This window comes from Pseudophryne corroboree, chromosome 9, assembly GCF_028390025.1.
Source record: "Pseudophryne corroboree isolate aPseCor3 chromosome 9, aPseCor3.hap2, whole genome shotgun sequence".
NCBI lineage: Eukaryota > Metazoa > Chordata > Amphibia > Anura > Myobatrachidae > Pseudophryne > Pseudophryne corroboree.
Window position 1 is genome coordinate 367,448,010 of NC_086452.1, and position 17,697 is coordinate 367,465,706.

Here is a 17,697-nt window from a genome sequence, read left to right on the forward strand (position 1 = left end):
GTCGGTATGGTGAGCGCCCCGGGATCCCGACAGCCAGGATTTCAAATGCCTCCCATGTGGAACGTACTGAATGCAGAACTTACAAAGATGTGAATGTATCCTGTGTTGAGAACTTCTAGAATATTAATACATATCCGCTGCAACATTCAGAACTTTAATGCAAGTCTTGTCCGCAGAATGTCCAGCTTTGTGGAAGCTCCGGAGATTGTGAAGAAGCTCTCATGGGTGGACAACCATTGGCCTGATGACGCTCTCCTAGCTAAACCAAAAGTGACTAAGTATTGTTTGATATGTGTGAAAGACAGTTATACAGACTTCCACATAGACTCTGGAGGAGCCTCTGCCTGGTACCATGTGCTGAAAGTAAGTTGCCTTGTCCCTGTGTATAATTCTCTCATTTAGAGTAATTTCCCTCTTTATATTCAGAGGAACATTATATCAGAAGGAAACATTGAGCCCTGTAAAATCACCACATGCAGAATGATATAGAGAATATTTACTTTGCATTCCTATTATATTTCTGTTAACTGTAAATTGTTGTTTTATTTTATTAGTTTTGCAAATTTTATTAGCATCTTTCGCTTGTGATTGTATTGTTTTACAATTGACTATCTTTTTATTTTGTTCTTTTTATTATATTTTGATTTGTTTTAAACAGTAAGATTCATTTATAACCAGGCTAAAGTGCAAACTCACTGTGCAAATGCTTTTTTATGATCTCACGCAGCTTCTTTGCTCTTTATCTGTGGGTGAAGATGGCAGAGTCTGTTGGTTGCAACACTTTAGCCTCTCTGATGGTTAATGATGGTCAGACATTGGTCTGTTTAAGGGGCATTTCTGACTGAATACGGTATAATGTAATATGATGTACGAGTAGCTTCTGCTGAGTAAAATGATATGCGGTTTGCCTATATACTGTGTGTGACTATGACTGTCTTTGCATACAAAGTACTGTGCTTCAGTGTTTCCCAAGAAAACACTGTAGTATAGCATTTTGTATGCAAATACAGTCACAGTAGCATTTCGAATGCAGATAGAGCCGCAATTACACACAGGATATAGGCATGCTGCATATAATTTTAATCAGCAGCAGCTGCATGTGTGTCCTATTACATTAGTTTGCATCTAAGATGCTTTGTCGCTATATAAAAGCATGACGTGACGTCAAGGACTGTTTAACGTGACTACAACAAGGATGTAAGAGTACACATCTGTAAGCGGGCTTGCTGAATCAATCATAAGGATAAGGAAAAATTTTAAGACAGATTATGTTAACAAGAAACTCCTATTCATGAGACGTGACTTCTGGAAAATGCCTTTTTGTATATTGGTCTGTGGATCCCATGCACAGACACACCATTTCACCCTTATTGAGGCTCATTAGATAGGAGTTTCCGTGAAAGACTGCTATGTGGCATTACCCAGAGGTCACATCTGAGTGGAAGTTGCTTATTGCCATTAGGTAATAGACTTCACTTTTTCAGCAATGCTAGAGTTTACATACAGAGGTGGAAAACCCTGCACTAATGAGCTCCATTAAGGGTCAAACAGCTTGTCTCTAGGTGGTATTCTGTCTCAGCACTGGCCTGTGTCATGCTCTGAATACCAAGTAGATAAGAATAATTACAAAGGGCCACCATATAAATGGCATTACCCAAAAGTGATTTTTTTCTGAATAGGTCTGTTATTTGCTTATCAGGTCCCAAACAATTTGCAGTGGTCACTATTGAAACCTGGTTCATTGTATGAATGTAGTACAGGTTGAGTGCCCCTCATCAAAAATGCTTGGGACCAGAAGTATTTTGGATATCGGATTTTTCCGTATTTTGGAATAAGTGCATACCATAATGAGATATCATGGCGATATGACCCAAGTCTAAGCACAGAATGCATTTATGTTTCTTATACACCTTATACACACAGCCTGATGGTAATTTTAGCCATTATTTTTAATAACTTTGTGCATTAAACAAAGTGTGTGTACATTCACACAATTCATTTATGTTTCATATACACCTTATACACACAGCTTGAAGGTCATTTAATACAATATTTTTAATAACTTTGTGTATTAAACAAAATTTGTGTACATTGAGCCATCAGAAAACAAAGATTTCACTATCTCACTCACTCAAAAAATTCTATATTTTGGAATATTCCGTATTTCGGAATATTTGTATATGGGATACTCAATCTGTAATAAGCTTTTCATGTTGACTTACTGTAGTGTGTTAACTGTGACATTTCTTCAGGCAAATTTATTATTATTATTATTATTATTATTAGAGATGTGCGGCTGGCACTTTTCGTGTTTTGGTTTTGGTTCTAATTCCACTTTCGTATTTTGGTATTGGCTTGGTTTTGCCAAAACCACCCTTTACTTTTGGATTTGGATGATTTTTAAAAAAACAAAACTAAAAACAGCTAAAATCACAGAATTTGGGGGTAATTTTGCTCCTACAGTATTATTAACCTCAATAACATTAATTTCCACTCATTTCCAGTCTATTCTGAACACCTCACAATATTGTTTTTAGGCCTAAAAGTTGCACCGAGGTGGCTGTATGACTAAGCTAAGCGACACAAGTGTGCGGCACAAACACCTGGCCCATCTAGGAGTGGCACTGCAGTTGCAGACAAGATGGCACTGTTCAAAAACTAGTCCCCAAACAGCACATCATGCAAAGATGTAGAAGAGGTGCAATGAGGTAGCTGTATGACTAAGCCAAGCGACACAAACAATTCCCACTGGAATTATACGTCCAAATCACTGGAATTATATGTCCAAATCACTGGAATTATACGTCCAAATCACTGGAATTATACGTCCAAATCACTGGAATTATACGTCCAAATCACTGGAATTTAAATGGCAACATCACTGGAATTATACGTCCAAATCACTGGAATTATACGTCCAAATCACTGGAATTAAATGGCAAAATCTCGGTATCGCCTGACTAGTGAAGTGGAGTCTAAATGGGATTTGGTACCCGGGGACACAATACCTCCATCAATTGTCTAAATTCCACTGCACTAATGGCGGATACCGGACGCACGTCTAACAGCAACATAAGTGTCAAGGCCTCAGTTATGTGGGCTTCCATCGTCATGTGAAGCTGAACCACTAGTCATGAACATAGGCTAGGGCCTCAGCCATCCCTTGCCACTTCGTTTTGTAAATGGCATATTGGCAAGTTTGCGTTTCTCCTCAGACCATTTAAATTTATTTTTTTGTGTCTTTTTACTGAACTTTGGCTTTTTGGATTTTACATGCCCTCTACTATCACATTGGGCATTGGCCTTGGCAGACGACGATGGCATTTCATCGTCTATGTCATGGCTATTGGCAGCAGCTTCAGCACTAGGAGGAAGTGGTTCTTGATCTTTCCCTATTTTATCCTCCAAATTTGTGTTCTCCATTTTTTTTTCTCTGGAGTTATATAACACAATATGCGGCACAGGAATGACTGATGGCTGATGGCAAAGACACTACCACTGGTCTGATGCAGCACAACATAGCAACACTGTAAGGGACTTGTTGTTGTTGTTATTATTGTTATAATACGGCAGCTGTGGACATATAGCAGCAGCGTATACCACTGTGACTGCCTGGTCACTGGAATGACTGATGGCCAGGACACTACTACTGGTCTGGTGCAGCACAACACAGCAACACTGTTACGGGACTTGTTGTTATTATTATTATTATTATACGGCAGCAGTGGACATATAGTAGCAGCGTATACCACTGTGACTGCCTGGTCACTGGAATGACTGATGGCCAGGACACTACCACTAGTCCGATGCAGCACAACACAGCAACACTGTAAGGGACTTATTATACAGCAGCACTGGACATATGGCAGCAGAGGACACCACCACTGTGAATGGTCACTGGCCTGACTGATGCACAGGACACTAGCACTGGTCTGATGCAGGACAACACAGATAATAATACGGCAGCACTGGGCGTATGGCAGCAGCGTATACCACTGTGGAATGGTCACTGGACTGACTGAAGCCCAGGACACTACCACTGGTCTGATGCAGGACAACACAGCAACACTGCAAGGGATTTATTATACAGCAGCACTGGACATATGGCAGCAGAGGACACCACCACTGTGACTGATGCAGCACAACACACCACCACTGAACTGATGCAGCACAACACACCACCACTGAATTGATGCAGCACAACACAGCACCACTGGACATATGACAGCAGAGGACATCACCACTGGACTGATGCAGCACAACACAGCATTGGACATATGGCAGCAGAGGACACAAGCACTGTGACTGGACAGATCCAGCACAAGACACGGACACTGAGAGAACGGAGACACGTCCTCTCTCTACACTCTCCAATGCCGGAGTGAACATGGCGTGGACGCGCGGCTCCTTATGTGAAATCCAAACCCCACGAGAATCCGACAGCGGGATGATGACGTTTTGCCTCGTTCTGGTTTCCGAGTCAGGCGGGAAAACCCGAGCACGGCTCGGAACCAGACTCGAATGGTGAAGTTCGGTACGGTTCGGTTCGCTGAGAACCGAACCCGCTCATCCCTAATTATTATTATTATTATTATTATTATTATTATAAAGGAGCAATAACACTGTTTATATTCCAATATTTGCATAACAAAACAAAATGAAACTATATTTAGTAAAAAAAAATGATATGTACATAATCACACCGATACACACAAGGGTAATTTCTGTCAGGAGCATAATAACCTACAGTATTAGTATATTTTTGGTTTGTGGAAGGAAACCAGAGCACCTGGAGGAAACTCACGCAAGCACAGGGGCAATATACAAACCCCACAAAGTGAGGGCTGAGATGGAAGTTGAACCCACAACCTCAGTGGTTTGAGGCAGTAATGCTAACCTCTACACCATCTGTGCTGCCCAAGTCTATTTACTCTTGTGGAAAGTAAATAGCTATTATTATTATTATTATATATATTTTTTTTTTTAAACTAGTACTACCACTACTACACATGTACAAATTATTAAAAAACTTGTAAAATACTTTATTTTTATTTTTCAAGCAGCAGGTGTCACTGTGGTCCACTTCTGTATAGTTATTCACTTAGCCTTCAGTCAAATGACTTATAGACAACAATTGCAATAGTGGCATCTACAGGCTAAAACTTATATTTCACCCCACTAAAAGTATGCTAAAAGGAAAGTTTAAAAAAAATTAAATTATGAATCATTTTCTAGTAATTAAACAACAGAGTTCAAATGTACTGCTCTTATGCTACAAATATGAACAATCCGTTAAATACACAGAGGTGCCATTCAAAAAGTTGTTTCTTTCTGCTTTGTCACAGTGCTGGCCAAGCTTCTGTTCTCGGGCATTTGTGAGTGTTTAACTGGATATATCAGTGCAGCGTTGATTGTTATGTTGGGAGATGCTAATCTGATATGGGTGATTTGGCATCAGATAGCCTCGGTTATTTACACTAATGCAACATGTTGGTAGTAATGATGATGCTAATTGGCCACTAACCTCTACTGTCAGTGATATGCTCTTTTTTCATATAAGGACTTTCCATAGTGTACGGGGCTTGTTGAGGTGACTTGACTCATCAAAGCACCTCTTACCGCTGTTCAGTGCTTTGAATTGCAGCGCTGTGCAGCAGGTAGTAGGGTCCAGAGGGGAGATCAAAGATATCTGCCAGTACTCCCTCCTTGTATCATATCGCCCCGACAACATTAATAATGTCGCACACTACTGTATATCATTGGTTCCCAATGTGGTCCTCAAGGCACTCTTAACAGTCCAGGTTTTAAGGATATCAGGGTGTCTTACTTAGTATTTCAGTCGGTTTAAATATACCATCTGTGCACAAGCAGGGATATTCCTAAAACTGGCTTGTTGGGGTTCCTTGAGGACTGCGTTTGTGAACTGCACTACAGTATATTGGGAGTCATGCTAGCTACTTTTTGCACTGCTGCGATCAGGTCAAAACCCGGCAAAACTGCGCATGCACCGCAATGCGCAGGCGCGTTGTACTGGTACAAAGCGGATTGGTGCTGGGCGTTGGATTTAATGAAGAATCCATTCGCACAGCTGATCGCAAGAAGATTGTCAGAAAGAAGGCGTTTATGGGTGTCAACTGACCGTTTTCAGGGAGTAGTTGGAAAAAAGCAGGCGTGTCCAAGCGTTTGCAGGTCAGGTGTCTGACGTCAATTCCGGGACCGGACAGGCTGAAGTGATCGCATCGGCTGAGTAAGTTCGGAGCTACTCAGAAACGGAACAAAACTTTTTGTACCGCTCGGCTGCACAAGCATTCACACACTTGCAAAGCGAAAATACACTCCCCCATAGGCGGCAACTATCTGTTTGCAGTGCTGCAAAAAATAGCTAGCGAGCGATCAACTCGGAATGACCCCCATAGAAAATAAGTATAAAAAAAAGTCTACATTTGTAGTGGTTGAGATACAGACAGTTGTTAGTGGTATTAACAATAATAACACCCGAAAAGCAGTATTTTAAAGACTAAAATAGAAAATGGGGGCTTGTCCCGATGAGGTTATAGACTGGACTTTGAAATTCATTTAATGTAGTTGGTAGATAAAGTTTGCCCCTGTGTAAAAACGCAGATTACACTCGTTCCCCACAGACATTTGTATTTACTGCTCGATAATTACACTCTTTTTGTTTCTAATACTGTAAGCTTGTCCTATGTGTTTCTTTCAGGGGGAAAAAATATTTTATCTGATCAGACCGGCTTCAGCCAATATATCTCTGTATGAGCGCTGGCGTTCAGCGGCCAATCACTATGAGATGTTCTTTGCAGATCAAGTGGATAAATGTTACAAGTGCAATGTCAAACAAGGGCAAACTCTATTCATTCCATCCGGTAAGGCTACTGTACTTTTACTTAATACTTGCCTACTGGTTTGAAATGTCCAGAAGATTCACAAATTCTGCAGAGTTTTCCTGGATTTCCAAAAGATTACACAACTCTCCCGCATCTTACCCACTTCCCTACTGAAATGGGCACGGATGTTATCATGGCCCTGGTATTCGGATGGAATATACTGTAGACTGTAAATAGATGGTTAGAAGGTCTACACCAGTTGTTCGATTGTCAGTAGCTCGGCAGAGTCAAAAGGTTGACAGGTTTAAAAGGTCGACACATGGTTTTCATGATTTTAGGATGAGCGTTAAGCACTAGGGGGAAGGTTAGGGGCAGGCACTAGGGGTAAGGTTAGGGTGAGGCACCAGTGACAGGGTTAGGCACTAGGGAGAGGGATAGGTTTAGGGTTAAAATAACAATAAAAAAGCCACAAAAACACATCCATCTCTTCTGTGTTGCCAATTTGCTCATTGATCTTTTGACCATCCAGTGTTGACCTATTGGCTATCTAAATACTGTTGATTTTTTAATCCACGCCACGTCCTCACCACTGCTCTGAATTTCAACCATGTGCAGTAGGAAGCAGGGCATGATGATGTAAGTCGAACAATAATGCTTGTGCTTACTAGATTTCCCCACCAGGAGCTTCTTGAGAGAAGGTTAAAAATGTCACCGAGTATATCCAGCTTGTATCATATCTACTGGTCCAAAACAGACCTGAAGATGTGTAAAATGGTCTGGCCTGGAAGTAACTGTCTGTATACATCAGCAAAATTGCCCATATGGCTGTGATGTTCTCATATTGCCCACATGCCATACTGTTCTCTCATATTGCCCACATGTCCTTGCTTTTCCCTCATATTGCCCTCATGCCGTGCTGTTCTCTGATATTGCCTACATGCCATGCTGTTCTCTCATATTGCCCACATGCCGTGCTGTTCCCTCATATTGCCCACATGCCGTGCTGCTCCCTCATATTGCCCACATGCCGTGCTGTTCCCTCATATTGCCCACATGCCGTGCTGTTCCCTCATATTACCCACATGCCGTGCTGTTCCCTCATATTGCCCACATGCCGTGCTGTTCTCTCATATTGCCCACATGCAGTGCTGTTCTCTCATATTGCCCACATGCAGTGCTGTTCCCTCATATTGCCCACATGCCGTGCTGTTCCCTCATATTGCCCACATGCAGTGCTGTTCTCTCATATTGCCCACATGCAGTGCTGTTCCCTCATATTGCCCACATGCCGTGCTGTTCCCTCATATTGCCCACATGCCGTGCTGTTCCCTCATATTGCCCACATGCCGTGCTGTTCCCTCATATTGCCCACATGCCGTGCTGTTCTCTCATATTGCCCACATGCAGTGCTGTTCCCTCATATTGCCCACATGCCGTGCTGTTCTCTCATATTGCCCACATGCAGTGCTGTTCTCTCATATTGCCCACATGCAGTGCTGTTCCCTCATATTGCCCACATGCAGTGCTGTTCCCTCATATTGCCCACATGCCGTGCTGTTCCCTCATATTACCCACATGCCGTGCTGTTCCCTCATATTGCCCACATGCCATACTGTTCTCTCATATTGCCCACATGTCCTTGCTGTTCCCTCATATTGCCCTCATGCCGTGCTGTTCTCTGATATTGCCTACATGCCATGCTGTTCTCTCATATTGCCCACATGCCGTGCTGTTCCCTCATATTGCCCACATGCCGTGCTGTTCCCTCATATTGCCCACATGCCGTGCTGTTCCCTCATATTACCCACATGCCGTGCTGTTCCCTCATATTGCCCACATGCCGTGCTGTTCTCTCATATTGCCCACATGCAGTGCTGTTCTCTCATATTGCCCACATGCCGTGCTGTTCCCTCATATTGCCCACATGCCGTGCTGTTCCCTCATATTGCCCACATGCCGTGCTGTTCCCTCATATTGCCCACATGCCGTGCTGTTCTCTCATATTGCCCACATGCAGTGCTGTTCTCTCATATTGCCCACATGCAGTGCTGTTCCCTCATATTGCCCACATGCAGTGCTGTTCCCTCATATTGTCCAGATGCCGTGCTGTTCTCTCATATTGCCCACATGGCCATGCTGTTTCCTCATATTGCCCACATGCCGTGCTGTTCTCTCATATTGCCCACAATCAGTGCTGTTCCCTCATATTGCCCACATACCGTGCTGTTCCCTCATATTGCCCACATACCGTTCTGTTCCCTCATATTGCCCACATGCCGTGCTGTTCCCTCATATTACTACATACCGTGCTGTTCTCTCATATTGCCCACATGTCGTGCTGTTCCCTCATTAACCAAATACTGTGCTGTTCTCTCATTGACCAAACATGCCATGCTGTTCTCTCATATTGCCCAATATTAGCTCTGGTTTATCAGAGCTAATGATGGGCAATCAGACCTCTGGTAAACCAGAGCTATTCAGTTGTTGCTCCAATGAGACGCCCATTTGCCTTCACAGCCTCCGGTGCGAGAGAAAATGTGTTAAGAAGTCTATATTTTGGGCACTCAATCCCGGACTTTGGACGCCCAATCAAGCTCTTTGTACGGCTAAACTCAGAGCTGACAGGCGCCTTAACTACTAATGGACGTTTGATCTGAGCAACAATTGAATAGCTCCGATAGAAGCCCATTACTCTATAGACGAGGGGGCGAGTACAACAATTGAATTGGCCCCATAGAGTTTGGTGGCAGATAAGATCTATGTGGCCCATCCAGGCTGCCCTTTAAGGTTAGGGTATTAGGGTCAGTTTACGGGATTGGGTTAGGGGTTAGGATATATGGGATTAGGTGTTACGATTGTTTCAGTAGTTAGGGGACTGGGTTAGGGTATTAGGCATAGGCTATTGGGGTTGGTTTAGTGGTTTGGACTAGGTGATACAGTATTAGGGTTAGTTTAGGAAATTGGGTTAGGGTATTAGGGATAGGATATTGTGGTTGGTTTAGCGGTTTGGGTTAAGGTATTAATTGCAGGGGTTATGGTTTTGGGGTAGGGTTATGGTAGTATAATAACTTCTAGTCGTACATACGATATTTGTCACTAAGTATATGTTGAAACATATCCAATATGTTGCAGTGCTGGCATTGGTTAGAGGCGTTTCTATCCATGTACAAATCAGCTAAAGTGATTGAAAACCGAATGAGGATCATGCTAGGGCTGGTCTTCCCTGTAAATGGATCAATAAGATCTCTAGTTATGTCAATAAAGACATGGGCTCTTCTCTTTTGGAGAAGTAATAGCTTTATCGCTCAATACAAGTATGAATGTAAAGATTTGTTTTTCTGAACATGCTGATTAACGTTGCTATTTCTGCACAGGGTGGATCTACGCAACCCTGACCCCTGTGGACTGTTTAGCATTTTCTGGGCACTTCCTGCACAGCCTGAGCGTTGAGATGCAGATGAGGTATCATTCCCTTTGTGTGTCAAATTAAGTTCTGTTTTCACTCCTTCAGATGCGGTATCAGAGACTATGAGAACATTGCTTAACTTCTAACACTTAATTTACTGCATTCACTGTAGTGTCACTGGCTCATAGCGATACGATAGACTGCATTCACTGTAATGTCACTGGCTCATAGTGATATGATAAACTGCATTCACTGTAATATTACTAGCTCATAGTGATATGATAGACTGCATTCACTGTAATATTACTAGCTCATAGTGATATGATGGACTGCATTCACTGTAATGTCACTGGCTCATAGTGATATGATGGACTGCATTCACTGTAATGTCACTGGCTCATAGCGATACAATAGACTGCATTCACTGTAATATCACTGGCTCGTAGCGATACGATAGACTGCATTCACTGTAATGTCACTGGCTCATAGTGATATGATAAACTGCATTCACTGTAATATTACTAGCTCATAGTGATATGATAGACTGCATTCACTGTAATATTACTAGCTCATAGTGATATGATGGACTGCATTCACTGTAATGTCACTGGCTCATAGTGATATGATGGACTGCATTCACTGTAATGTCACTGGCTCATAGCGATATGATAGACTGCATTCACTGTAAAGTCACTGGCTCATAGTGATATGATAGGCTACATTCACTGTAATGTCACTGGCTCATAGTGATATGCTATGCTGCATTCACTGTAATGTCACTGGCTCATAGTGATATGCTATGCTGCATTCACTGTAATGTCACTGGCTCATAGTGATATGCTATGCTGCATTCACTGTAATGTCACTGGGTCATATTGATATGATAGACTGCATTCACTGTAATGTTACTAGCTCATAATGATATGATAGGCTGCATTTACAGTGATGTCACTGGTTCATAGTGATATGATAGGCTGCATTTACAGTGATGTCACTGGTTCATAGTGATATGATAGGCTGCATTTACAGTGATGTCACTGGTTCATAGTGATGTGATAACTTGCATTCACAGTGATGTCACTAGTTCATAGTAAATTTGGTAGGCTGCATTCTCATAATTTTTTTGCAGTGTAATGGCCAGCCTAACATAATTGTGCAGATGGAACAGATGTTTTGCGTACACAACATGATTGAGATTTTCTCTACATGCAATGTAATACTGTATAACCATATAAACTGTTTGGCAGGGGGCTTCTATGAATGATTAAAGAATAGAATTACTGAGGTCTGGCCACTAGACACCACGCAATTAGTTTTCTCTAGCATCCATAAGGGATATTGAGGAGACTTAGTACGATGGGGTATAGATGGGATCCAAAGGAGCCGGTGCACTTTAAATTTCTTCACTGGGTGTTCTGACTCCTCCCCTCTATGCCCCCTCCCACAGGCAGTTTAGAAAAAAATGCCCTCAGGAGAGTGTGCACATCTCTGCAGCTCCAGAGAGTTTTCTTCACTTTCCTTGCGAGGTGTCAGAGCCGCTTCCCCGCTGCAGGACCACCTTCCTGAGAGGTTGTTTGTTCAGCGGGGCACTGCGCCTTGTTTGTCGCAATCGCAGCACGCAACACACCCCTAACATATGCCTGAATGTGACAACTGTGATGAGTACAAGCCGGGGGCCCCGCTATGGGGGTCCCCTGGTCCATGGTGCGGCTAAACGCGGGCACGGCATACGGAACCCTCCTGGGAGGGGACCCGATAGAGTCCCCCCGTGTAGACTGGCTAGCGGTGGCTTAAACTAGCACTTGTGTGATGTTTTTAAGCAACATAGGAGACATTGCCAGTATAAAAATCTCTGTAGCTCCGGCACCATTGTGGGGGCGGAGCTACCTCAGAGCGGGACCAGCTGCATTTTGGCACCTTCCTCTGCTTAATGCAGCAGCAGCAAGCACACACAGCTCCTCCTGACTCACAAGACACACTGCAAAACTGGGTGTAGCAAAGGGGGAGAGACGCTATTGTACACATTCTGAGTTCTACACAGGACAGAAATCGTGTTTCACTGTGATATAGTAAGCTGCCAGCCTCACTGGGGCTGTATAGCTAGGGGTGTGCTGGTCTTCTCTCTCTCTCTCTGTGTCTCCTCTCACATACAGTAAGGGCAGGCTTGCTAAGTATTACTGTCTGTGTGTATGTTATTGTGATTACTGTGAACATACTGTAGGGAAACACAAACTATGCAGTGTATGCCACACCAGATTCTCTCCCTTTGTCATCTGATTCTGTTTCATGTGAACAATGCAGCCAATCTTCACAGCTCAGTGAAGGGGCTGGGAGAGGGTCCAGAGCTGTCCTGGTTAGGGACTCTTAAGTCTATGATGTCTTATGTCATCACAACTCACTGCTAATGTTCAGAAAACTCAGCTACTGTACTACAACAGGCTGTTACAGACTTAGCTGCTAGGGCAGATGTTACACAGTCCCCCCTCCCTAACTCAGGACCGCAAAAGCGTGGATTACCTGCTCTGCTCCCTGATTCAGATGAGGGAATAGAGGAGGAGGGGGATGACTTGGATCCCGTTAGTGGGGATTCCGCTTCTACTCAGGATATTGAACCCCTCTTTCTCTGACGTCCTAGTGGATGCTGGGAACTCCGTAAGGACCATGGGGAATAGACGGGCTCCGCAGGAGACTGGGCACTCTAGAAGAAAGATTAGGTACTATCTGGTGTGCACTGGCTCCTCCCTCTATGCCCCTCCTCCAGACCTCAGTTAGATTTCTGTGCCCGGCCGAGCTGGATGCACACTAGGGGCTCTCCTGAGCTCCTAGAAAGAAAGTATATTTTAGGTTTTTTATTTTACAGTGAGACCTGCTGGCAACAGGCTCACTGCAACGAGGGACTAAGGGGAGAAGAAGCGAACCTACCTGCTTGCAGCTAGCTTGGGCTTCTTAGGCTACTGGACACCATTAGCTCCAGAGGGATCGACCGCAGGACCCGTCCTTGGTGTTCGTTCCCGGAGCCGCGCCGCCGTCCCCCTTACAGAGCCAGAAGCATGAAGATGGTCCGGAAAATCGGCGGCAGAAGACTTCAGTCTTCACCAAGGTAGCGCACAGCACTGCAGCTGTGCGCCATTGCTCCTCATGTACACCTCACACTCCGGTCACTGATGGGTGCAGGGCGCTGGGGGGGGGGGGGGCGCCCTGAGGGCAATATAAACACCTTGGCTGGCAAAATAATCACAATATATAGCCCCAGAGGCTATATATGTGATAAATACCCCTGCCAGAATCCATAAAAAAGCGGGAGAAAAGGCAGCAAAAAAGGGGCGGAGCTATCTCCCTCAGCACACTGGCGCCATTTTCTCTTCACAGTGCAGCTGGAAGACAGCTCCCCAGGCTCTCCCCTGTAGTTTTCAGGCTCAAAGGGTTAAAAAGAGAGGGGGGGCACTAAATTTAGGCGCAATATTGTATATACAAGCAGCTATTGGGGAAAATTCACTCAGTTATAGTGTTAATCCCCACATTATATAGCGCTCTGGTGTGTGCTGGCATACTCTCTCTCTGTCTCCCCAAAGGGCTTTGTGGGGTCCTGTCCTCAGTCAGAGCATTCCCTGTGTGTGTGCGGTGTGTCGGTACGGCTGTGTCGACATGTTTTGATGAGGAGGCTTATGTGGTGACGGAGCAGATGCCGATAAATGTGATGTCGCCCCCTGTGGGGCCGACACCAGAGTGGATGGATAGGTGGAAGGTATTAACCGACAGTGTCAACTCCTTACATAAAAGCCTGGATGACGTAACAGCTATGGGACAGCCGGTTTTTCAGCCCGCGCCTGCCCAGGCGTCTCAAAGGCCATCAGGGGCTTAAAAACGCCCTCTCCCTCAGATGGCAGACACAGATGTCGACACGGAGTCTAACTCCAGTGTCGATGAGGTTGAGACATATACACAATCCACTAGGAACATCCGTGACTTGATCCCGGCAATAAAAAATGTGTTACACATTTCTGACATTAACCCAAGTACCACTAAAAAAGGGTTTTATGTTTGGGGAGAAAAAGCAGGCAGTGTTTTGTTCCCCCATCAGATGAGTGAATGAAGTGTGTGAAAAAGCGTGGGTTCCCCCGATAAGAAACTGGTAATTTCTAAAAAGTTACTGTTGGCGTACCCTTTCCCGCCAGAGGATAAGTTACGCTGGGAGATATCCCCTAGGGTGGATAAGGCGCTCACACGTTTGTCAAAAAAGGTGGCACTGCCGTCTTAGGATACGGCCACTTTGAAGGTACCTGTTGATAAAAAGCAGGAGGCTATCCTGAAGTCTGTATTTACACACTCAGGTACTAGACTGAGACCTGCAGATATTGCTGCTGCAGCGTGGTCTGTGACCCTGTCAAACAGGGATACTAGTTTGCTAACATAAGAGCATATTAAAGACGTTGTCTTATATATGAAGGATGCACAGAGGGATATTTTACCGGCTGGCATCCAGAATTAATGTAATGTCCATTCTGTCAGGAGGGTATTAGAGACCCGACACTGGACAGGTGATGCTGACTTTAAAAGGCACATAGATCTGCCTTATAAGGGTGAGGAATTGTTTGGGGATGGTCTCTGGGACCTCGTATCCGCAGCAACAGCTGGGAAGAATTTTTTTTACCTCAGGTTTCCTCACAGCCTAAGAAAGCACTGTATTATCAGGTACAGTCCTTTCGGCTTCAGAAAAGCAAGCGGGTCAAAGGCGCTTCCTTTCTGCACAGAGACAAGGGAAGAGGGAAAAAGCTGCTCCAGTCAGCCAGTTCCCAGAATCAAAATTCTTCCCCCGCTTCCTCTGAGCCCACCGCATGACGCGGGGGCTACACAGGCGTAGCCAAGTACGGTGGGGGGCCGCCTCAAAAATTTCAGCGATCAGTGGGCTCGCTCACAGGATCCCTGGATCTTTCAAGTAGTATCTCAGGGGTACAAGCTGGAATTCGAGATGTCTCCCCCCCGCCGTTTTCTTCAAATCTGCCTTGCCGACAACTCCCTCGGGCAGGGAGGCTGTGCTAGAGGCAATTCACAAGCTGTATTCCCAGCAGGTGATAGTCAAGGTGCCCCTACTTCAACAAGGAGGGGGTTACTATTCCACACTGTTTGTGGTACCGAAACCGGACGGTTCGGTGAGACCCATTTTAAATTGGAAATCCTTGAACACATACATAAAAAAAATTCAAGTTCAAGATGGAATCGCTCAGGGCGGTTATTGCAAGCCTGGACGAGGGGGATTACATGGTATCCCTGGACATCAAGGATGCTTACCTGCATGTCCCCATTTACCATCCTCACCAGGAGTACCTCAGATTTGTGGTACAGGATTGCCATTACCAATTCCAGACACTGCCGTTTGGACTGTCCACGGCACCGAGGGTGTTTACCAAGGTAATGGCAGAAATGATGATACTCCTTCGAAAAAAAGGGAGTTTTAATTATCCCGTACTTGGACGTTCTCCTTATAAGGGCGGGGTCCAAGGAGCAGTTGTTGGTCGGAATAGCACTATCTCGGGAAGTGCTACAACAGCATGGATGGATTCTAAACATTCCACAGCTGGTTCCTTCCACACGCCTACTGTTCCTGGGGATGGTTCTGGACACAGAACAGAAAAAAGTGTTTCTCCCGCAGGAGAAAGCCAAGGAGCTGTCATCTCTAGTCAGAGACCTCCTGAAACCAAAACAGGTATCGGTGCATCACTACACACGAATCCTTGGAAAAATGGTAGCTTCATACGAAGCAATTCCATTCGGCAGGTTCCATGCAAGAACCTTTCAGTGGGACCTCTTGGACAAGTGGTCGGGATCGCATCTTCAGATGCATCGGCTGATAACCCTGTCTCCAAGGACCAGGGTGTCTCTGCTGTGGTGGCTGCAGAGTGCTCTTCTTCTAGAGGGCCGCAGATTCGGCATACAGGACTGGGTCCTGGTGACCACGGATGCCAGCCTTCGAGGCTGGGGGGCAGTCACACAGGGAAGAAATTTCCAAGGACTTTGGTCAAGTCAGGAGTCGTCCCTACACATAAATATTCTGGAACTGAGGGCCATTTACAATGCCCTAAGTCAGGCAAGGCCCCTGCTTCAAAACCAGCCGGTACTGATCCAATCAGACAACATCACGGCAGTCGCCCATGTAAACCGACAGGGCGGCACAAGAAGCAGGATGGCGATGGCAGAAGCCACAAGGATTCTCCGATGGGCGGAAAATCACGTCTTAGCACTGTCAGCAGTGTTCATTCCGGGAGTAGACAACTGGGAAGCAGACTTCCTCAGCAGACGCGACCTACACCCGGGAGAGTGGGGACTTCATCCAGAAGTCTTCCAACTGTTGGTAAACCGTTGGGAAAGGCCACAGGTGGACATGATGGCGTCCCGCCTCAACAAAAAGCTAAAAAGATATTGCGCCAGGTCAAGGGACCCTCAGGCGATAGCTGTGGACGCTCTAGTGACACCGTGGGTGTACCAGTCGGTTTATGTGTTCCCTCCTCTGCCTCTCATACCAAAGGTACTGAGAATAATAAGAAGGCGAGGAGTAAGAACGATACTCGTGGTTCCGGATTGGCCAAGAAGAGCTTGGTACCCAGAACTTCAAGAAATGATATCAGAGGACCCATGGCCTCTACCGCTCAGACAGGATCTGCTACAGCAGGGGCCCTGTCTGTTCCAAGACTTACCGCGGCTGCGTTTGACGGCATGGCGGTTGAATTCCGGATCCTAAAGGAAAAGGGCATTCCGGAGGAAGTCATTCCTACGCTGATAAAAGCTAGGAAAGAAGTAACCGCAAACCATTATCACCGTATTTGGCGAAAATATGTTGCGTGATGTGGGGCCAGGAAGGCCCCTACTGTGGAATTTCAGCTGGGTCGTTTTCTGCACTTCCTACAGTCGGGAGTGACTATGGGCCTAAAATTGGGTTCCATTAAGGTCCAGATTTCGGCTCTGTCGATTTTCTTCCAGAAAGAACTGGCTTCACTGCCTGAAGTTCAGACATTTGTAAAGGGAGTGCTACATGTTCAGCCCCCTTTTGTGCCTCCTGTGGCACCTTGGGATCTCAACGTGGTGTTGAGTTTCCTGAAATCACATTGGTTTGAGCCACTTAAAACTGTGGATTTGAAATATCTCACGTGGAAAGTGGTCATGTTATTGGCCTTGGCTACGGCCAGGCGTGTGTCAGAATTGGCGGCTTTGTCATGTAAAAGCCCTTATCTGATTTTCCATATGGATAGGGCAGAATTGAGGACTCGTCCCCAGTTTCTCCCTAAGGTGGTATCAGCTTTTCACTTGAACCAACCTATTGTAGTGCCTGCGGCTACTAGGGACTTGGAAGATTCCAAGTTACTGGACGTAGTCAGGGCCTTGAAAATTTATGTTTCCAAGACGGCTGGAGTCAGGAAAACTGACTCGCTTTTTATCCTGTATGCACCCAACAAA

The 17,697-nt window shown here is 45.1% G+C and overlaps 1 protein-coding gene across 3 annotated transcripts in view; it reads left to right on the top strand.

Annotated features, from left to right (window-relative positions):
- PHF2 (PHD finger protein 2) overlaps positions 1-17,697 on the top strand; it is a 475,173-nt gene that overhangs the window by 377,194 nt on the left and 80,282 nt on the right. For all 3 annotated transcript variants that reach the window (XM_063940741.1, XM_063940742.1, XM_063940740.1), the window contains exons 6-8: positions 177-363; positions 6,719-6,881; positions 10,217-10,304. In XM_063940741.1, the coding sequence (XP_063796811.1) occupies positions 177-363; positions 6,719-6,881; positions 10,217-10,304 (438 nt within the window). The remainder of the gene's footprint in view (positions 1-176; positions 364-6,718; positions 6,882-10,216; positions 10,305-17,697) is intronic.